General features: G+C 45.7%; 3 protein-coding genes across 4 annotated transcripts in view; 2 read left to right on the forward strand and 1 right to left on the reverse strand.

The window, feature by feature from the left end:
• The window catches only part of PPIE (peptidylprolyl isomerase E), a 248,219-nt gene that overhangs the window by 225,782 nt on the left and 577 nt on the right, over nt 1–21,860 (forward strand). The window contains exons 2-10 of one of the 2 annotated variants that reach the window (XM_050799579.1): nt 6,799–6,848; nt 8,093–8,191; nt 10,253–10,296; nt 10,779–10,805; nt 12,062–12,143; nt 12,668–12,768; nt 14,203–14,326; nt 17,703–17,888; nt 21,649–21,791. In XM_050799579.1, the coding sequence (XP_050655536.1) occupies nt 6,818–6,848; nt 8,093–8,191; nt 10,253–10,296; nt 10,779–10,805; nt 12,062–12,143; nt 12,668–12,768; nt 14,203–14,326; nt 17,703–17,888; nt 21,649–21,791 (837 nt within the window). In that variant the 5' untranslated portion in view covers nt 6,799–6,817. Of the gene's footprint in view, nt 1–6,798; nt 6,849–8,092; nt 8,192–10,252; nt 10,297–10,778; nt 10,806–12,061; nt 12,144–12,667; nt 12,769–14,202; nt 14,327–17,702; nt 17,889–21,648; nt 21,792–21,860 lie in introns of those variants that run through there. The other variant, XM_050799587.1, reaches the window with a different exon arrangement.
• Nucleotides 1–21,860, reverse strand: part of NT5C1A (5'-nucleotidase, cytosolic IA) — a 569,993-nt gene that overhangs the window by 82,841 nt on the left and 465,292 nt on the right. The gene's annotated exons all lie outside the window — the stretch shown is intronic.
• The window catches only part of CAP1 (cyclase associated actin cytoskeleton regulatory protein 1), a 381,786-nt gene that overhangs the window by 51,025 nt on the left and 308,901 nt on the right, over nt 1–21,860 (forward strand). The window lies entirely within an intron of this gene.

Consider the following 21,860-nt stretch of genomic DNA (forward strand, 5'->3'; position numbering starts at 1 on the left):
GTGGCTCACTGCAGCCTTGACCTCCCAAGCTCAGGTCAAGAGCTTGACCTCCTCTTACCTCAGCCTCCCAAGTAGCTGGGACTAAATGTGTATGCCATCATGCTATGATACTTTTTTTGTATTTTTTGTAGAAACAGGATTTTCAACCTTGCCCATGCTGGTCTTGAACTCCTGAGCTCAAGTGATCCACCCACCTCGGCTCCCAAAGTGCTGGGATTACAGGTATGAGCCACTGCGCCCAGTCAAAAGTGACTGACTTTTTAATTGTTTTATTACTGTTTTAAAATTCTCTCCAGACAACACACCTCCGTATTGTTAGCACCCAGAATGGGCTGCTTCTACTGCCTCTTAACATGTCATTACTTTTCTTGGAAAAAGTGGTTCTCAAAGTATAGTTCCCAGACCAGCAGCTTCCACATCACCTGGGAACTTGTTAGAAGCGAGCATTCTTGGCTTTGCCCAAAACTGACTGAATTAGCAACCCTGGGAGTAGAGCTTAGCAACCAGTGTTGTAACAAGCCCTCCAATGATTCTGATGCAGTTTCATATTTTAGGACCACTATGTTAGAGTATGGAACCTGCCAGACCTAAGAGACTAGAGTTTAGGGCACTGGTAAATGCAGCCCTATGAGGTTGTGGTGTAAGGCAGAAAAACAGCCCTAGGTTTTGGCACACTTGGACATCTGTCCCTCCAGCTATCAGTGAAGAAAAGTGTCACTGAGTGGCAGATAGAATGTTTTAGCTTCTAGTCCCTCAAACAGTCTCCGTGATACAAACACTGACTCAGTTAAGAATCAAAGGAAGACTCTTGGAGACTGATTGCTAGGAGTGATGAACTTGAACTGGGTTTTTTCTTTTCTTTGGGACTCCTGCAGCTGTGCGGTATGTAGCACCTGTGCGGTATGTAGCACCTGTGCCACCACACTCACACTCACTGCTCCTCCTTGTGCTGCTGCTGTGTATAAATACACCTCCGATGTTGGCAGCCCACGGCCTGTGATTCAGCCTCTGTAGCGGAGACCAGGCACCCAATGTGCTAAGAATAGCATTTTCCATTTCAACTTTATTTGCAAGAAGGTTTTCTCTATTTCATTCATCAGATATTAAAAGTCTACTAAATACCAAGGAATTGTGCAGTGGTATGGGATTACAGTGGTAAGCAAACTGACATGGTCCCTGCTTTCAAAATGCTCTTTCTCTGGTTGGAGAGAAGGGGTTTTAAAAAGTAAATGCGGCCGGGCGCGGTGGCTCACGCCTGTAATCCCAGCACTTTGGGAGGCCGAGGCGGGCGGATCACGAGGTCAGGAGATCGAGACCATCCTGGCTAACACGGTGAAACCCCGTCTCTACTAAAAATGCAAAAAATTAGCCAGGCGAGGCGGCGGGCGCCTGTAGTCCCAGCTACTCGGGAGGCTGAGGCAGGAGAATGGCGTGAACCCGGGAGGCGGAGCTTGCAGTGAGCCGAGATTGCGCCATTGCACTCCAGCCTGGGCGACTAAGCGAGACTCTGTCTCAAAAAAAAAAAAAAAAAAAAAAAAAAAAGTAAATGCATCCTCTATTTTTGAATATTTTTAAAAATGTAAATGCAGCCAGGCGCTGTGGCTCATGCCTATAATCCCAGCACCCTGGCTGGCTGAGGTGGGAGGATCGCTTGAGCCCAGGAGTTCGAGACCAGCCTGGGCAATGTGGCAAAACCCTGTCTCTACAAAAAAAAAAAAACGGAAAAATTAGCCAAGTGTGGTGGTGCACACTAGTCATTAGTTCCAGCTACTCGGGAGGCTGAGGCAGGAGGTTGAGCCCAGAGGTTGAGGCTTAAGGCTGCTGCTGTGAACCGTGATCACACCACTGCACTCCAGCCTGGGTAACAGAGTGAGACTCTGTCTCAAAAACATAAAAAGTAAATGTAAATACAAATTGTGCTAAGTGTGACTATGATGTCTAACTGCTCCCCTCAGAAATATAGGAGAATGATGCTTCCCACACTCCCATTCATTTCACCTACTTAAATTCATTTCACCTTACTTCCCATTCATTTCACCTACATTTCACCTAGCTTTCTAAAGCGATTTCCAGAACTTAATGCCACGTGAAAAGATACAAAGCCTTTCTGCTGCCTTCAGGGACCTGCTTCTAGACTGGAGCTCATCACTGACATCGTATGCTAATGTTTCTAGAGCATTTAATGAAAGAGGCATTATGGCATATAATAATTATAACTGTTTTGGTATTTACACCTTTTGGTCCAATCATTTCTGGGCATCCCTCCAAAGGAGATAATGTGGTCCTTAGAAAAAAGCTGTACTGCTAATGATAGTTACTGGAGCTTTATATATTCAATCAACAAATTAAATACTCAGTTATTACTTTGCTAATGTGAGTAAATTGCTTGACCTCCCTGGGTGGCCTGGGTAAAATGGGGAGATAATCTCTATCTCAAGTTTGTGACAACTAAATGTCTGTGGAAATATCTCCCTAGCACTAGGCCCAACACAGAGTAGGTGTGCTCTGTATGGGCTCTTTTCACCTCCCCTTTCTAATTATGTTGCATGTTATTATACATATGATGAGAATCTATATAGTTTTTCTGTTTGGTTGTTTTTTTGAGATGGAGTCTTACTCTATTACCCACGCTAGAGTGCAGTAGCGCCATCTTGGCTTACTGCAACCTCTGGCTCCTGGGTTCAAGTGATTCTCCTGCTTCAGCCTCCCGAGTAGCTGGGACTACAGGTGTGCACCACCATATCCAGCTAATTTTCGTGTTTTGAGTAGAGCCAGGGTTTCACCATGTTGGCCAGGCTGGTTTTGAACTCCTGACCTCAGGCGATCCGCCCACATTGGCCTCCCAAATTGCTTGGATTATAGGCATGAGCCGCCACACTCAGCCTCATAGTTATGTTTTTTGAGACGGAGTTTCACTCTGCCGCCCAGGCTGGAGTGCAATGGTACGATTTCGGCTCACTGCAACCTCCGCCTCCCAAGTTCAAGCAATTCTTCTGCCTCAGCCTCCTGAGTAGCTGAGGCTACAGACGGACACGACCACGCCTGGCAAATTTTTGTGCTTTTAGTGGAGGCAGGGTTTTGCCATATTGGCCAGGCTGGTCTCGAACTCCTGAGCTCAAGAAATTCACCCATCTCAGTCTTCCAAAGTGCTGGAATTACAGCCGTGAGGCACTGCGCTTGGACGAGAATCTATACAGTTTTGTATCACCACCACTCCCCTCACAATGGGCTGAATTTGGTCAAAAACCATTACTTCTCCCCTTCCCCTGGATTCTGAATGGTAGCATTCAGGTGTCAAGTGGTTGGAGTGTCCTAACTTTGACCACCATCGAGTGCTATCCTTTCCTTGGGTGCTAACCCACTGCTTCTCCTGGTTCCCAGGCACCCCAGCCTGCTGTCCATGTGCAGGCCAGGAACCCCTGACTGCCTCCATGCTGGCAGCAGTACTTTCCCAAGAACAGAAGCAGGTGCTGAGTGAGTGACCCATGTGCCTACAAAAGAAGAGAGGGCCAGAAGCTTGTGCTGACCTAGACACCAGGGTTACTGAGATTCCATCTGGTTTTTTATGAACTATCTTCCCCACAGAAGAAGTTTGTTCCTGCTTATCCAAACAATGCATTCAAACCTGGCTGTAAAGATTATAGGAAAAGATGCACAGGGCAAGGTGGGAATGGAGAGGGGCTGGAGAGCTTCCATGCCCTCTCTAGGCATGCTGCGTTCCAAGCACATCAATGTGTTCACCAACCTGGAAACTCCCCAAACCGCATTAAGAGTGTTTATATGAGGTTTCATTACCTAGGCATGGCTGATTAAACCATTGGGCGTTGGTGATTGAACCCAATTTCCAACCCCCTCCTCTCCTCAGAGGTTGAAGGCGGGAGCTGGAAGTCCCAACCCTCTAATCACGTGGTTTGTTTCTCTGGTGACCAACCCCCATCCTGAAGCGAGCTAGGGGTTCTATCTTGAGTCATCTGCTTAGCATAAACTTAGGTATGGTCAAAATGGGCTCATTATGAATAACAAAAGACACAGCACTCAGGATATTCCAATGGTTTTAGAAGCTCTGTGCCAGGAACTAGGACGAAGACCAAATATCTATTTTTTATTATACCACACCACATAAAGGACGCCTGGTCAGATTCTTCTTGAGGTTTGGAATAGTGAGGGGTACACAAACAGCTCTCCTAATCAGATCTCATAGTCTCATTCCTATAAGCATCGACTCCCTGGTTTGGCATGAGGTTGGTAAGATCAGCTGTGTGTGCAGCCACTGCTTAGCTCTGGGAATACAATGGGTACAGGCCGTGGTGTCAAATATCTCCATCTACTGGGAGACAGAGAGACATACCTGACTATAGTTATAGGGTGTGTGTCAATTGACTTCTAAACTTGGGGACTATGGACTCTGTCTATAGGGGATTTGGGTGAGTGAAGCTTAACTAGGACCTCTGACAAGGACTGGTGGGTGCCTCCAGATGGAGAAAAGAAAGAACTCAATGAGCAAAAGCAGAAGCAAGGAAAAAGAGCCCGTGTTAAGTAGGTGAGGAGCTGATGTGGAGGTCAGGGTTGACTTGAGGTAGGCATGGACCCCTTGTCAAGGACCTTGTGAGCAGCATCAGTGATTTAAGTAGGGAGTTCTAGAGAATTTAGGTTTATTTTGAAGAAAAATCACCCTAGGCCGGGTGTAGTGGCTCACACTTATAATCCCAGCAGTGTGGGAGGCCAAGGCGGGAGGATTGCTTAAGTTCAGGAGTTTGAGACCAGCCTGGGCAACATGGTAAGACCCCGTCTCTAAAGAAGAAAAAAAAAAAAGTTAGCTGGTCATGGTGATGTGCACCTGTACTCCCAGCTGCTACTCGGGAGGCTAAGGTGGGAGGATCATTTGAAGCTGTGAGGCTGAGGCTGCAGTGAGCCATGATCATGTCACTGCCTTCTGGCCTGGGTAAGACAGCAAGACCCGGTCTCAAAAAACAAAAACAAACAAACAAAAAAATCACCTTGGACAAGTGGATTGAAGGAACAGAGCCACTATCAACTCCTCCCTAGCCTACTACATTAATTTCCTGGTCTCCAGGGTTCCAATCAATCCATTCTGGGCCCAGTGTCAGAGCACTATTTAAAATGATGTGATCATGTAACTCTCCTGTTGTAACTTCCGCAGCTTCTCAAAGCCCCCAAATCTTCCAGGTGGCTTACAGCGCCCTCATGATGTGGCCCTCTGCCCACCTTTCCCACCTGATATGCCCTCCACCCCGCTACCCCAGGCTCTGGTCTTTTAGTTCCTTGAGTGTGCAGAAGCTGCCTCCTCCTCTCTCTGGCTCCTTTTCCTTCAGAATTCAGCTTAACTATCACCTCAGGAAGGTCTTAACCCCCTGCTCCATATAAAATAGACGATCCCATTATTTCGTGCCACTATGTCAACCTGTAATTTATGTATTAGTGGGTTTAGTCCAAGATATTAGTCTAAACGGCACCATTTTGTAAGCTCCCTGCTATTCTGCAGACCTCGGTCAAAGTGAAATATTTCACAGGGGTTTGGGCTGTGAGAAACATCCTGCCTAACCCCCTGACCACAAGGCAGACAAAGGCTCAACTAAAGAAACATCCCTCTCATACATTGCTGGGCAAAGGTCCAAGGGACACCATGATGACATCCCACCGGAACAAGGGCCAAACCGCCTCATCATGAGAACATCTTTATATCAATATCCTGCCAGGCAGCAAGCCATACTGCCCAGACGCCTCCCGCTCATACCTATACATTGCCCAGTCGGTAAGCAGTGGTGGGCACTGGCATTAGGCTGGTTCCCTACTTCTGTAGGTTATTATGCTGAACATAAAGCCTACGTTTGCTGTTGAGCTGCCCTCTTTCTCTGTGTGTGTGTGTCTTTCTTTAACCCTTCCCTTCTTTTCAAAACCTAACACGAGTCGGCAAACGTTCTTCCTGAAGAGCCAGATGGTAAATATTGCAGGCTTTGCAGGCTATAGCTTTTCCGCCCTTATAGAAGGAAAGCAGCCACAGTCATACTTAAAGGAATGAACGTCGCTGTGTCCCCATAAAGTTTTCTTTATGGACACTGAAATTTTAATTTCACATAATTTTCATGTGCTAAGAAAAGAAAAAAAAATTTTTTTTGAGACGATGTTTTGCTCTCATCACCCGGGCTGGAGTGCAACGGCGCAATCTCCGCTCACTGCAACCTCCACCACCTGGGTTTAAGCGATTCTCCAGACTCAGCCTCCTGAGTAGCTGGAGTAGCTGGGATTACAGGCGCCCGCTACCACGCCCGGCTGATTTTTGTATTTTAGTAGAGACGGGGTTTCACCATGTTGGCCAGGCTGCTCTCGAACTCCTGACCTCAGGTGATCCGCCCGCCTCAGCCTTCCAAAGTGCTGGGGCTACAGGCATGAGCCACCAAGCCCGGCCAAGAAAATATTTTTGTTTTAATTTTTTTCCAACTATTTCAAAAGGTAAAACTCATTCTTAGCTTCCGGGTTGTCCAAAAACAGACGCGCACGATGACCACGCACCATAGTTTATCGTTTGCCCATAATAATCGGGTTGATTCGGCCAAGGTTTGCCTCCCCCAACAGCGTAAGCACTAGGAATCGCGACGACCACGTCCCTTTGTTTATCACTGCGTACCGCACAGGGCTCCCGGTGCTTCCGGGTAGCGGGATGAGGGTTGGACCAACGCGAGGGTGGGCGGGGTCTGAGAGCTAAGCGTTGCGGGGGCGGGGCGGGGCCAGAGGGGGCGGAACGGGGGGAAGAGGGCGGGCTGAGTGCTGGCTTCCGGCGGAAAAGCGCGCGAGCAAGATGGCTACCACCAAGCGCGTCCTGTACGTGGGTGAGCAGGCGGGGTTGCTAGGCGGAGTCTGGGTAAATGCGACCCCCAGAGGGTCGGGCGTGGGGTGGGACGCATCTCTGAACCAGGAGGACGGCGAGCAGCTGTCAAGGCCGGGTCTCTGGAGGTAGTGCTGGCGGTAGCTCTGGCTCTGCTTAAACTTCTTCAAAGGCTTCCCACTGTCCTCAGGAAAAAGTGCAAACTCCTTAGCAGTAGCCACCTCTTCAGCTTCTTTGCTTGGCTTCCCAATTCTCTGGGTCTCCCGAAAAATGACCCACTTGCCCCCAAGGGTCAGGTTATTTAACAACCTTGGGCCTCTGCTTTTGCGACTCTCTTTCAGTGAACAGCCTTGCCACACACCTCAGGTGTGTGAACCCGAGACTGCATGGTTATTCTGACTTCTTCCTAGCCCGCTGAGCTCCACGGCCCCCGAGGAGCGGTAGAGGAATATTATGGTCCTCCAGATCCTCTCGTTCATTTGTTTTACAAACATCAGTGCAGCGACGGCTCAGCCCCAGCCCCAGCCCCAGCCCCCGCCATAAAGGAAGGAGTTCCCAGACTAGCCAGAAAAAAAGTGGAATTACCTCAGTAGCACACTTTTGATAAGCGCTGTAGTGAGGATGGACCATGATGATATGGGCCTGGCTGCGGGACAAATGACCCATGCATCTGGAGAAGTGAGGGCAAACTCTGGATGTGGCGATGCCAGAGCTGATGAGCAGGAGTTAGCTACCTAACCGAAGCAGAGGCAGGGCTGTTCACTGCAAGGGAGTCGCAAAGGTGAGAAATAGCCTGACACTTGGGGGCAAGTGGGTCATTATTCAGGAGACCCAGGAAATTGGGAAGCAAAGCAAAAAAGCTGGAGAAGTGGATACTGCTAAGGAGTTTGCACTTTATCCTGAGGACAGTGGGAAGTCTTTGAAGGAGTTTAAGCAGAAAAGTTACGGGTTCAAATCTGCATTTTCCTAAGATCATTCTAGTTGGCTTTGTGGAGTTGATGGAGTGGAGGCAGGGTCAGTTGTGAAGCTATTGCAGTAATCCCAGGACTAGATGAGAATCTGAAAGAAGGGCGAAGAGAGGAATATTTTTCATAAGTGTGGGTGGGCAGAGATGAAAGGGGGATGTTTGTGTACCCAAAGAACTGAATGGAAGGATCCTGTCCCCTGGCTAGCATGCTAAGTGGGCTGCAGTGACTTCTGCAAGAGTATGGAGATCAGTGGCTCAGAAGGCCCTTGGCTTATTTGCAGGTGGACTGGCAGAGGAGGTGGACGACAAAGTTCTTCATGCTGCGTTCATTCCTTTTGGAGACATCACAGATATTCAGATTCCTCTGGATTATGAAACAGGTGAGTTAGCGTCTCTCACATCCAGAATCCTCTTACTAGGAAAAGACCTTAAAAAATTAAAGTCACATCGCAATTCTAAATATGCATTCTAAATATGGTTAGTATACACTACAGGAAAGTTCATGAAGGTGCCTGGTGACAGTGATCTTGATGGAGAAGGAATGTTCTGAGGCAATGTGGTTGTGAACTCTGAATACTTTTCAGTCTTCAGCTGTTGGGTTGAGATAAGACAGATTTTTCAATAGACCAGTAGGGAGATAGGTTTGAACTACACTGAGATTTGAATGTTGTTTTAATCTACCTGATCCCACCTGCTCCTTCTTGGCAGCTGTGCTGTTAAATGGGGCAGCAGGAAAGCCTAACCCCATAATTGGAGCGGGGAGTGGGGGACAGGGGTGGGGATTCTTGGCCTCTACACACCTGGGTGGGTTTCCCTTTGACTGGTATCACAATCACAGTTCAGTTTTCTGTTTTACTTTTGTTGTCATTTTTAAGATTATAGTTTTAGGTCTAGTTTTATCATCAACCTTGCATATGATTGTTAGCAAGGTCTTTAAACTCTCCAGAGAGTTTAAAGGCCTGGGGAATCTTTATTTGCAAAATGATAAGGTTATATTGGCTTTTTTTTTTTTTTTTTTTTTTTTTGGTTGGAGATGGAGTCTCGCTCTGTCACCCAGGCCGGAATGCTGTGGCGTGATCTCGGCTCACTACAAGCTCCGCCTCCCGGGTTCACGCCATTCTCCTGCCTTAGCCTCCCTAGTAGCTGGGACTACAGGCGCCCGCCACCACACCCGGCTAATTTTTTGTATTTTTTTGGTAGAGATGGGATTTCACCATGTTAGCCAGGATGGTCTCAATCTCCTGTGATCCGCCCGCCTCGGCCTCCCAAAGTGCTGGGATTACAGGCATGAGCCACTGAGCCTGGCCTATATTGGCTTTCTTTTTTTTTTTTTTTTGAGACGGAGTCTCGCTCTGCTGCCCAGGCTGGAGTGCAGTGGCCGGATCTCAGCTCACTGCAAGCTCCGCCTCCCGGGTTCACGCCATTCTCCTGCCTCAGCCTCCCAAGTAGTTGGGACTACAGGCGCCCGCCACCGCGCCCGGCTAGTTTTTTGTATTTTTTAGTAGAGACGGGGTTTCACCGTGTTAGCCAGGATGGTCTCGATCTCGTGACCTCATGATCCGCCCGTCTCGGCCTCCCAAAGTGCTGGGATTACAGGCTTGAGCCACCGCGCCCGGCCTATTGGCTTTCTAAGGGCCCTTCTAGTCTCTGAGTTCTATGATTAACATTATTGTGCTTGGTCTTTCCAGTTCCTTCAGCATTTTCCTGAGGATAAAGACTGAGCATCTTTATCAGGTTTTAGTATTCATGCTTTATGCACAGTTGATGCACAAAATGTATATTGGATAGGTAATTGATAGGTCAAATGACCTTAGTTTTCTAATTGCGTTGCATGCAATAGTTAAGGTTTTTTTTTTTTTTTTTTTTTTTTTTTTTGAGACGGAGTCTCTCTCTGTCACCCAGGCTGGAGTGCAGTGGCCAGATCTCAGCTCACTGCAAGCTCCGCCTCCCGGGTTTACGCCATTCTCCTGCCTCAGCCTCCCGAGTAGCTGGGACTACAGGCGCCTGCCACCGCGCCTGGCTAGTTATTTGTATTTTTTAGTAGAGACGGGGTTTCACCGTATTAGCCAGGATGGTCTCGATCTCCTGACCTTATGATCCGCCCGTCTCGGCCTCCCAAAGTGCTGGGATTACAGGCTTGAGCCACCGCGCCCGGCCTAATAGTTAAGGTTTTAAGTTTGGCTTTGGTAGATTAGTTGAATACTTATTAATTAACAATACAGTTTATTATTCAGCTATGTCCATTAAAAAAGCAAAGTTTATTATTGCTTAAAATATTGTATAAGAAGAATCAAAGAATGAGATTCCTTCTTCCTAAATAGTGATTGGATAGAACTTCTGGTGTTTGGATATGGCATGTGACTGACTTCACTTTGTGACCATCCTGTTTCCTCCCACTGCCCCACATAGTAATTACTTGTTTTTGTTTTTCCATTTTGTAGAAAAGCACCGAGGATTTGCTTTTGTTGAATTTGAGTTGGCAGAGGTGAGAGTCTGTGTTACTGGTGTTTAGTCCTTGGTTTGTGATGTTACAGATTAAAAAGGAAGCTTTTCACCATTTGGTTAGGTTGTTGGGCCTTAGGCTGATGCTGCCAGAGAGATCAGAAGTAAGTACTGTTCTAAGGAAAGCTTCTCTCACATAATCATACTGAACTGTGAATAACACGTCAGACCTTCTCCCAGGCCCTGCCATTCTTGCCCTGCAGAGGAGCTAGCTCCTACACCCCTGTTCATTGAGCATTCTTGCCTGGCAGTAGTGATTATTTCTTGTGCCTTCAACCATATGGCAAATTGTTGCACCACCAGCTCTAAAATCAGCCAGGAAGTGCTCTTTGTTAGAAACATACACAACCTAGGCAAGAAATGTAGAGGCGGCATTTTTCTGGATTTTTGCTACTGAACATGTGTTTAGACACCATAAGCATTTGGCTGCAAGCCTAAACTTGTACCGTTGTCTTTCTTTGGCAGGATGCTGCAGCAGCTATCGACAACATGGTATGACTGGGAATCTTCATTCTAACCAAAGTTGCTTTTTGGTGGTACAGAGGGTCCTTATTCATATATCAGTGTTCTGGACTTCCAAAGTTACAAGGTTGCATGGGGAGGTAAAAATTCTCATGTGAAAATATTCACTGTGAATTGATCACTTATAAAATTAGTTCTTACTCAGACTCCTTCCCCATTTAATAATAATGTAAGTCCTCATCATCCTTGTTGACCAGTCTCTCACTGGCTGTCCCATGTCTAAGATAATTTGAAAACACAGTGCAAATTGATTGCACAGTTAACTGCATATTTTGCAAAATAGGATTTCATGACCAATTTACAATTGAGAAGAGAAATTTAATTATGGCAGGTGCAAATCACTGATACAAATGATTTGGATGTTCTGGAAAGGTCCTTGGGAAAAATGATGATGCTGTTTAGTATTTGTGCCCTCCTTGAGGTCCTTTTAGTTTTCATGTCTGATACGAAGTGCAAAGATATACTGTTGATAGAATTTTATTGGAAAAATAATACTTCAGTGTCTGTTTCCTTCCCTCCGTCCATCCGTCCGTCCGTCTGTCTTGAACTCCTGAGTTCTAGCAGCCCTCCCTTCTCAGCTTCCCAAGTAGCTGGAATTACAGGCTCAAGCCAACAGGGCTGTTACATTTCTTTCTACCGATTAGTGCAGAGTTAATCCTGAATATTAATTGTAAGAAACTTGTTTTTATTATTTTTAGTTTCATCACAGTCATTTCCCTGTCAAACCTTTTTAAATTTTTCACTTTTACCATGAAATCTTCATCAGCACTTCAAGTGGATTCACCTTAAGTAAACTTTCCTGGTACTGATTATCTATGGATAATGAAATGTTCTTTTATTCCTTGTTCTGTTATCCATTCACCAAACATATTCCTCAACTGTCAGAGATCATTTTTCTTTCATTTCAAAGCTTATCTTGACTTTTGAAGGTGAACTCAGATGCTGGGAAACTGCATTTATTCTTGTAATTTTGGAGTGTTCTGAACCCAGAGTTACTTTTGGTAATACAGGTCTTTGCGTGCTGCTATGAAAGAAAGGGGTGTGTGTGATGGTTCTAGAATTCCCTGCAACCCACAGGTGGCTTTGGGGTGGGTGCATAGCTTACTCGTAGGGGCCCAAGGATTAAGGGAGGACAAATCACGAGTGTGTCTCAGAAGTAAATGGAAAGCTGGCTGGCCCTCTTTTAATCTAAGAGAGTTTAAACAGCTGGATTTTAATCTTTTCAGAATGAATCTGAGCTTTTTGGACGTACAATTCGTGTCAATTTGGCCAAACCAATGAGAATTAAGGAAGGCTCTTCCAGGCCAGGTGAGTAGGAGCAACTTCCAGATTCCCTGTGATGTTCTGCAGTTTAGCCTTAATTGCATTTTTTGTCTCTGTTTACTTGGAAGTAGATGCTCAATTCTGCTTCCTGGTAGATAGGAGATGGTTCACATCGGGAAGGGCACGCACCTCCTTTATAGAGAAACAAAAAGTGAGTTTGAGCTTCTCAGCAAAGCCAGAGTAATTGTTTCTGTTATGAGAGAAATTCCTGCTTGAGCTCGTCTTTCCCAGTTTTCTTGATATTCCATTTCTGGGGTGCTCCATCAAGGGCTGAAACCAGCAAAGGCTATACCATTGCTTTCCACATAGCTATTTTTCTTAGCCCTCCTGAGAGCTGGACTTCAGGGCCGTCATTCTGGATTGGAATTTTCCTTACCCCTGGGAGTTCTCAGTGGGGAACTGTCTGGCATAGAGGCCACGTAGCATCTTCCACTTTGCTGAGCAAAGCAGCTACTTTTCAGTTCAAGCTGATAGCTTGAATGAACATTTGTTTGATTCTTTCCTTTCAGTTTGGTCAGATGATGACTGGTTGAAGAAGTTTTCTGGGAAGACACTTGAAGAGAATAAAGAGGAAGAAGGGTCAGAGCCTCCCAAAGCAGAGACCCAGGAGGTGAGAATGAAGGCTCCTGCTTCCAGAGGAACTTAAACTTAAAATTTTTTTAAGTTTTAATGGAAATTTGCGAATATGTGTGTGTGTGTGTGTGTGTGTGTGTGTATATATATATATATAAAAGCAGAGGGAATGAATAATGAATTCTTAGTACTTTGCTAAGTCAATATTGAGTGAATTCAAGGGTGAAGATTTGGGTATCTCGTCCATGTTGTGTTCTATGTGATGAGCGTCTCAGCTCTGCTCAGGTATGGATTTGTGATTGTCAGCTGACAGGGAGGAAGCTGAGGTGCTCCTCTTCACCCCTCCTAATGAGTCCCCCTCCGTCACTGAAGAGTTTGCCACGAGGCTCATGGTCTTCTATTCCTGTGCTAATGGAGGGGAGACAGGATAGGGTAGTGGTACCTTCCTTCAACCTATACATGGGTTCTGAGTTCTCCAGCCCTAAGAGAACCTGCCAGGGCACTTCCTCCTGATTCTCACCATAGGTCTCTGACAGTTGCTTTCTGGGCTTCCCCTCCTCTGGATACGTTGTGAATGTTGTCATTCTTCTGTATTTCTTTCTTGGCTCATGGTTTCTCTCTCTTCTCTCAGCTGAAACAGTAGCAGTCAGTCTCTAATTTTATGCAGTCTCTCTTAGGCTGTTGAACTTCATGGTCTCTTTCTAGTCCTGAGCTTCAGATATTTCTGCCTGTAAGTCTCAGGCAGCTTAAGTTTGCCTAAAATGGATTCCCCCGCTTCTCTAATCCTGTCTTCCTGTGTTCTCAATCTTGGCTAATTTGCCACCATTCATCCACACATTGACCCACACCAGAAATTTTGATGCAAAGCAGAACTCATAAAGTGGCCATCACAGTCAGTGGAGTCCCCCTGGATCATCCTGTATCCTCTGCTTAGTCTTATCTACTTGGAGCACAAAGCAAGGCCCAACATTCTCCACTGTCTTCTGAGCACTTAGGCCTGAGCAAGAGGGCTGCCCCCTTGCTTCCATGTAGCCAGCCAGCGTATGTGCAGGGCCAAGCATAGAGGGAGGAGGTGGTGGTACTTGGATGGATCTGCCTAACTAGAGGACAGTGGGTGGGCTGGAACTGGCATTTGAAGATATTGAGAGTTGTGGATCATGGACCAGAAAAGTGCTGTTCTGTGACTGAAGCAAGAGGAGGAAGCAGATGCATCTGAGGGCGAGCATGATGAGATAACACACCCATGTATGGGCCTCAGGCAGTGCTGAGACCTCCTGTCCCTGGGCATCCAGCTGGGTGCTACGACCATGGCTCCTGCCTCCTGCAGCCCTGTCAGGGACCAAGGCCTTCCCCGTCAGCACTTGCTCCAGCCTACTCACTGGAATTGTGTTCTGGGTGGGTGTGTAGAATACCCGCACTCCTACTTAGGGGGTGAAGGAGCTCTCTAACTAGCAATTTCTTCTGCATCTAGGGAGAGCCCGCTGCTAAAAAGGCTCGGTCAAATCCTCAGGTGTACATGGACATCAAGATTGGAAACAAGCCGGCCGGCCGCATCCAGATGCTCCTGCGTTCCGACATCGTGCCCATGACAGCAGGTGAGCGGGATGCTGTGGTCAGAACCGCGGGACGCTGGTGGCTGAGCAGTGAGCCTTTCCCAGGTTCTTGCCGCTTCACTTCTTGTGTCCTTGATATTGCTTCTGACTTAAGTTGATTTGAGGCATCTCAGATCCTGGGATCTAGTAACAGATGGGTCAGAGCAGGTGTTTTTGAAGCTTTGTAAGTGCTGGCTTACTACTTTTTAATAATCTTTTCTTAAAAATACAAGTAAATATTCTTTTTTTTTAAAGAATACCATACACATATATTCCAATAATATTTAAGACAATAAATTGAAAATTCGTTTTCCCCTCTCTACATCATCCTGAATTCTAGAAGTAACTAGTGCTTGTATTGAGTATTCTTTGTAACTTATTAAATATTGACTTCTGTTTATTCTCTTTTTAATCTAAATTTTATTGTCTAGACATAGAAACAGTCAATTCAGTTTCACAAAGCTTGTTTTGAAAGAACAGTCGTCCCCCAGTGCTGTCCCTATGCCCTGCTGCCGACACCATTTGCTGCTGCTCGGAGCCGATTTCAACTCTTAGGTCTTGATTTTTATTTCCATGTTGATAGATAACAGGTTTATATTTCTACTTCCTGTTTTCCATTTTAAACATTATCTTCTGATTTTCTACTTCAGAGGACGAATAATTAGTTTTTTAAAATCCCCTGCCCCCTCATCTTCCCTGTATAGGTACCGTAGTTTTGGTTAGGTCCTAAGTTATTTTAACAATGTAAGCATCATGTGATAACTATCATGCACAGCATTTTGCTTTGCCTGGAATTGATAGTTGCCTTGTTTTTGCATAGTTTTCTATGTAATCGTTCCTGATTTTCTCCCAGATTCTCCTGCTGGGGCCTTTGCATCCAGGTGTCTGCATCTTGTTAAGGGGAGATGAGGGTGAGGTTGAATGCATCAACGTTCAGTATATAAACTTTCACATAGTCTCCGTTTGTCATTATGTCACCTCAGCCTTCACTATGTGTAGGATGTCCTAGTCCAGAGACCCCCTGCTTTAACCTACCAAAGACTAGACCCCCAGTTGGCTACCAGGTGGGGAAGGGGTAGCCCCCAGCTTCAGAGTCAGGGAGAGGATCCCAAAGATTAACCACTTTCTTAAACGGGCTTTCAGCCAAACTTCCTGTCTCCAGGATTACCTGCACTCTTTCCTCTGAGCTTTTGGAGTGCAAATTGAGTTGCTTCTTGGCTTTTACCAGCTTAAGATTCAGCTTTCTTGGATCTGCTATATCATTTGGGATTCATTTGTTTTCTACCTTCAGAAATTTTGTTGCTGTTGTCTCTTCCTCCCCGCTTTATAAGTTTATTTTTGGCTGTTTTAGCCATTTTAAAGTGTACCGTTTGTTAGCGGTAATTCCTCTGTTTGAAATTTTTGAATCACCCTAAACAAAACCACTTATGAAAGATACCTATTAAATAATAACTCCCCATTTTCTCCTCCCCTTACCTTCTGATAACCGCTAATCTTTGTCTATGAATTGACCTATCCTAGATTTTCCATGTAAGTGGAATCATAACAATAGCTGTCCTTTTTCGCATCTTGCTTATTTTGCATAGCATAATGGTTTCAAGGTTCATCCTTGTACCATATGTCAGTGCCTCATTCCTTTTTGTGGCTGAATAATATTCCATCATATTTGGATAAATATCTTGTTTATTCATTTGTTGATGGGCACTTGCACATTGTTTTCATCTTTTGACTATTGTAAATAATGCCTGTGTGAATATCCACATATAAGTATATGTTTAAATCCCTGTTTTCAATTCTTTTGGATATATATGCCTAGGAGTGGAAATGCTTAGTCATATGGTAACTCTATATTTAACTTTTTGAGGAAATGCCAAACTATTTTCCATAGTGGCTGGACCATTTTACATTTCTACCAGCAATGTATGAGTGCTTCAATTTTTCCACATCTTCTCTTTTTTTTTTTTTTGAGACAGTCTCGCACTGTTGCCTGGGCTGGAGTATGGTGGTGCGATATTGGCTCACTGCAACCTCTGCCTCCCGGGTTCAAGGGATTCTCGTGCCTTAGCCTCCCGTGTAGCTGGAATTACAGGCGTCTGCCACCACATCCAGCCAATTTTTTGTATTTTTAGTAGAGACAAGGTTTCACCATGTTGGCCAGGCTGGTCTCAAACTTCTGACCTCGTGATTTGCCTGCCTTGGCCTCCCATAGTGTTGGGATTACAGGCGTGAGCCACCGCGCCTGGCACACATCTCCACAGGTGTGAAATGGTATCTCATTGTGGTTTTTATTTTTATTCCCTACTGACTAATGATGTTGAACATCTTTTCATGTGCTTGTTGGCCATTTATATATGTTCTTTGGAGAACTATCTCTTCAAATCTTTGGCTTATATATTAACTGGATTGTTTGTTTTGTTTTTTTAAGAGACAGGATCTTGCTCTGTCTCCCAGGCTGGAGTGCAGTGGTGAGATCATGGCTTACTGTAGCTTTGAACTGTTGACCTCCAGTGATCCTCCTACCTTGACCTCCCAAAGCACTGGGATTACACCTTGCCTGGCCATTTTGTTGTTGAATTACAGGAGTTCATTATATATTCTGGATATTAAACCCATATTAAATATGATTTGCAAATCAGCATTCTCCTGTTCTGTAGGTTGCTTTGCCCTCTGTTGGTACAGTTTTTTGATGCACATCTTAAATTTTAATTCACATCTAATTATTTTTTCTTTTACCTGTGCTTTTGGTGTGACATTTAAGAAACCATTGCCAAATCCAGAGTCATGAAGATTTGCCCCTATGTTTTCTTCTAAGATCCTTTGGTTTTTCTTTTAAAAAATCAGTTTCCTACCAATTTAGTGTGGTTTTGGAAGAGAAAAGAGCTAGAACATGTATATTCAATCCCCTTTCATCATAATCTCTTAGAGTCCTGGCCAGGTGTGGTAGCTCACACCTGTAATCCCAGCACGTTGGGAGGCCAAGGCAGGCGGATCATCTGAGTTAGGAGTTCTAGACCAGCTTGGCCAACATAGTGAAACCCCATCTCTACTAAAAATACAACGTTAGCCAGGTGTATGGCGCATGCCTGTAGTCCCAGCTACTCGAGAGGCTGAGGCAGGGGAATGACTTGAACCCAGGAGGTGGAGGTTGCAGTGAACTGAGATTGTGCCATTGCACTCCATCCTGGGCGACAAGAGTGAAACTCCATCTCAAAGAAAAAGAATCCCTTAGTCCTTACAAGGTTACTATCACAAAGGTTTATAATGAGTATCCCTTATTTTAAAACAAAAATATGAACATTAAACAAGTTTTTTTGAGGTTTTGTTTGTTTTATTTTGTTCTGTTTTTTAACCCCAGCGCTTTTTCCTTTCTCAATTCTAGAGAATTTCCGCTGCCTGTGCACCCATGAAAAGGGCTTTGGCTTTAAAGGAAGCAGCTTCCACCGCATCATCCCTCAGTTCATGTGCCAGGGCGGTGATTTCACAAACCACAACGGTACTGGGGGCAAGTCCATCTATGGGAAGAAGTTCGATGATGAAAACTTTATCCTCAAGCACACGGGACCAGGTGGGAGCCAGCTGGCATGTGATGAGGGAGGCTTAGCAAGGGTGGGATGGCCACGCAGGATGAAAGGACAGGTTGTGGTTCTGGCTGACGGGACTAAGAGTCTGGAGGAGACCCAGCCACCAGACGCAGGAGAACCATGCAGCCTTGCTAGGGTGGAGTTGGCTTGCTTATATTCAGGTATTATCCATCCCCCAACTGTGTCCACACTTCCCATTATCCCAGCTTGGATTCTGTGGTCTGCCGTTGCAAGCGCGTATGCCCTCAACCCCACTGCTCTCCCTGCCCCTGCCATCAGATTTACTTAGTAAAAGCTCGGTGGTTAGTCCCCCAGCAACTAGAGAAAAAACACAGAATTGTACTGAACGATCCCACTTGAAATTTATAACTATAGTTCTTAAGGGGGCCCTTGCCAACCTGACCAGATTTCCCTACTTGATGCTCAGTCCCAGCCAGAGATGATGTGTCCATGCCTGTCTTCACTTCTGAAGCCTTATATCATCACCTTCCCACCTCATCTAGTGCTTCGCCTCCTGCATCTCTCCACTCGTGCATGCTCTTTCTTCCAATTACAGGGGATGAGCTATCTCTCGTAGGCCAGCCCCTCCACCTGTGGACTGGATCCCATCCCTCTCCTCTAGTTAGGAACATGGCTTCTAAAGTTGTCCCCTTCAGTCCATTAGCAAGAAAGCATGCAGTTATCAACCTTTAAAAAAATCTGCATCCGGTTGCCGGGTGCGGTGGCTCATGCCTGTGATCCCAGCATTTTGGGAGGCAGAGGCAGGCAGATCACCTGAGGTCAGGAGTTGGAGACGAGCCTGACTGACGTGGAGAAACCCCGTCTCTACTAAAAATACAAAATTAGCTGGGCATGGTGGCGCGTGCCTGTAATCCCAGCTACTTGGAAGGCTGAGGCAGGAGAATCACTTGAACCCGGGAGGCGAAGGTTGCGTGAGCCAAGATGGCGCCATTGCACTCCAGCCTAGGCAACAAGAGTGAAACTCCATCTCAAAAAAAAAAAGAAAAAAATCTTCATCTTAGTACTCTTGTTCCCTCTCCAGCTATCACCCATGCCTCTGGTCCCCCATCTTTTTTCAAGAAGTAAAAGCATAACTTCTTGAAAGCATGGTACAGACTTGCTGCCTTCGCGTTTTCTCTAATCCCTTCTAGCCAGACTTCTAGTCCCATCTCGCCATTGAAACCACTCTTCAAAGATACCAGTAGCCAGTTCTTGGCGATCATCTTATCCTACCTCCCAGATGTTATCCCATCTCCCAGGAGCATTTCATACTACAGGTTGAATGTCCCTTTCTTGAAATGCTTGGGACCAGAAGTATTTTGTATTTTGAAATATTTGCATTATATTTACCAGTTGAGCATCCCAAATTGGAATATCTCAAATCTGAAATGCTCCAGTGAGCATTTCCCTTTGAGCATCATGTCGGTGCTCACGAAGTTTCAGATTTTGGAGCATTTTGGATTTTCACATTTGGGATGCTCAGCCTATACTAACTCTGTGCTCCTTGACTCCTTCACTTGGCTGGCAGGACTCCTGCCTCTTCTTGTCTCCTTTTACCTAGATGGCTGCTTTGTCTGTCTTTGCTGTCTCCTTCTTTTCCTGACCCTTAAACACTGAAGTGGCTCAGAGCCCATTCTTTTGTTCTCCAGAAGCCTGTTACCCTGTGCTCCGTTTTTCTAACTGGTGGTTTGTAGAGCCCCTCTTTACTATACTGAACCGATATGTGTAGGTGATATAGCCCACTGACCCACACCATTATTTTAAAACTCAATATATCTGTAACTATAGTAGGGAAGAACATCAGAGGAAATAAATGAATTTGCATAGTAATCGAATGTGTTTCCAGATGTACATGCTTAAGCACAGCTGTGTCAGAACACAAAGTGAATTATTCAGGCGTCTGCACCTGTACTCAAATGCAGAGTTAGAAGTGTAGACGGGAGTGTCAACTGATAACTTGGATACCACTAGCAATGATGCTATTGGTGATACGACTTTGTGAAATGGTAGATAAAGTTGATTAGATTCCAAAGTAAAGAATAATCTGTTTATTTACATAGTAGTTACATTCCTAGAAGATTCCATGCAAAACCAAAAGAACTCCAAAACTTTGGGCTTATATGTATAATGCAATTATGTTTTAGGTGCAGATAACTGTAAACACATTTTTTCCCTATACCGATATCTAATGGGCTATTCGTTGTTTTGTTGTTGTTGTTTGGTTTTTGTTTTTTTGAGATAGGGTCTCTGTTGCTCAGGCTGGAGTGCAGTGGTGCAAGACAGCTCACTGTAGCCTCAACCTCTCCAGCTAAAGCAGTCCTCCTGCCTAAGCCTCCCAAACAGCTGGGATTACAGGTGCACGCCATCCATAATGCCCGGCTAATTTTTAAGTTTTTTTGTAGAGATGAGGTTTCATTGTATTGCTCAGGCTAGTCTGGAACTCTTAGCTTCAAGTGATCCTCCCACTTCAGCCTCCCAAAGTGCTGGGATTACAGGCATTAGCCACTGCACCCAATCTCTAGCAGGATGTTTGAAAGACCAAGAGGATATGAGACAATTCATTGTGCCAGACATTGCAGAACATCTAGCATTCCAGGCCCCCACCTGCTAAATGGCAGTAGCCCCCCGCACAGTGTTTCACACAGTCAAAAACACTTTCAAGCCAGGCATGGTGGCTCATGTCTGTAATCCCAACACTTTGGGAGTCTGAAGTGGCAGCCCAAAGCCAGACGATCACGTGAGTTCAGGAGTTTGAGACCAGCCTGGGCAACATAGTGAGACCCCTGTCTCTACCAAAAAAAGAATTAAAAAATTATCCAGGTGTGGTGGTACATGCCTGTAGTCTCAGCTGCTTGGGAGCTGAGGTGAGAGGATTGCTTGCGCCCCAGAGATTGAGGATGCAGTGAGCTGCGATCATACCACTGCACTCCAGCCTGGGTGACAGAGTGATCCCCATCTCAAAAAAAATAAATTCAGATTTCCAAAGGTTTCCTAGGGACAGGACACCAACCCCACTGAGAAGCAGTGCCCTAGGCAGTCACACCCGGTCCCAGAGCTTTCAGCAGTATCTCTGAGTTAAGCTTGTGCACATTGGCGTCTGCATGCTGATGGCTCCCTGAGCTCCAGACTCCTGTCCAGCTGTCTTTACTGGATATCCTGGGAGCATCTCACACTTCACACATCTAAAACAGCTCTTGGCCTTCTCCCCTAAACTCTTCCTCCTCCCCCTCTTCTCTGTTTCAATAAATGACTCCACCGCTTGATCAGAAACTTAGGAGTCATTGTGGACACACACACACACACATACATACATGTACACAGACACACACATATATATGTACATTCTCTTATGTGACAAATGTCCATGTTACCAGGCCTCACTGTGTCATAGCTGTCATTTTGAATGGCTCTTTTCCACTGACTGTGAGCTCCACCAGAGCTTGGACTATGTTCAGCTCATCAGTGTTCCCAGGGCTTAACAGGGACCTGGTTGCCAAGTAGACACTTAATTGTTAAATAAATGAATTACTGAACGAACAGACCAGTGTAAAGTGATTGAAACACCTCATTCACCATTTCACTGACTATTAACTGAATCAAAGACAAGGTGGCCACATTTGCATGTGGTCTGTGCATCCCGGAGTCTGAGCCTGCCTGACTGAAGGGCTGTCGACAGCCTGCACAGACGTCCATTAAGGGCTGGTAGCCAGGGTTGGGGGAGCTGATGGTTGTTCTGTCCCCCAGGTCTACTCTCCATGGCCAACTCTGGCCCAAACACCAATGGCTCCCAGTTCTTCCTGACATGTGACAAAACAGACTGGCTGGATGGCAAGCACGTGGTGTTTGGAGAGGTCACCGAAGGCCTAGATGTCTTGCGGCAAATTGAGGTATGTGGCCAGGAATGGGCCTCCTCCTCACCCAGGCCCTTGGAGCACAGCCCTGTGGGAGGGCTGGAA

Source organism: Macaca thibetana, chromosome 1 (assembly GCF_024542745.1).
Source record: "Macaca thibetana thibetana isolate TM-01 chromosome 1, ASM2454274v1, whole genome shotgun sequence".
Taxonomy (NCBI): domain Eukaryota; kingdom Metazoa; phylum Chordata; class Mammalia; order Primates; family Cercopithecidae; genus Macaca; species Macaca thibetana.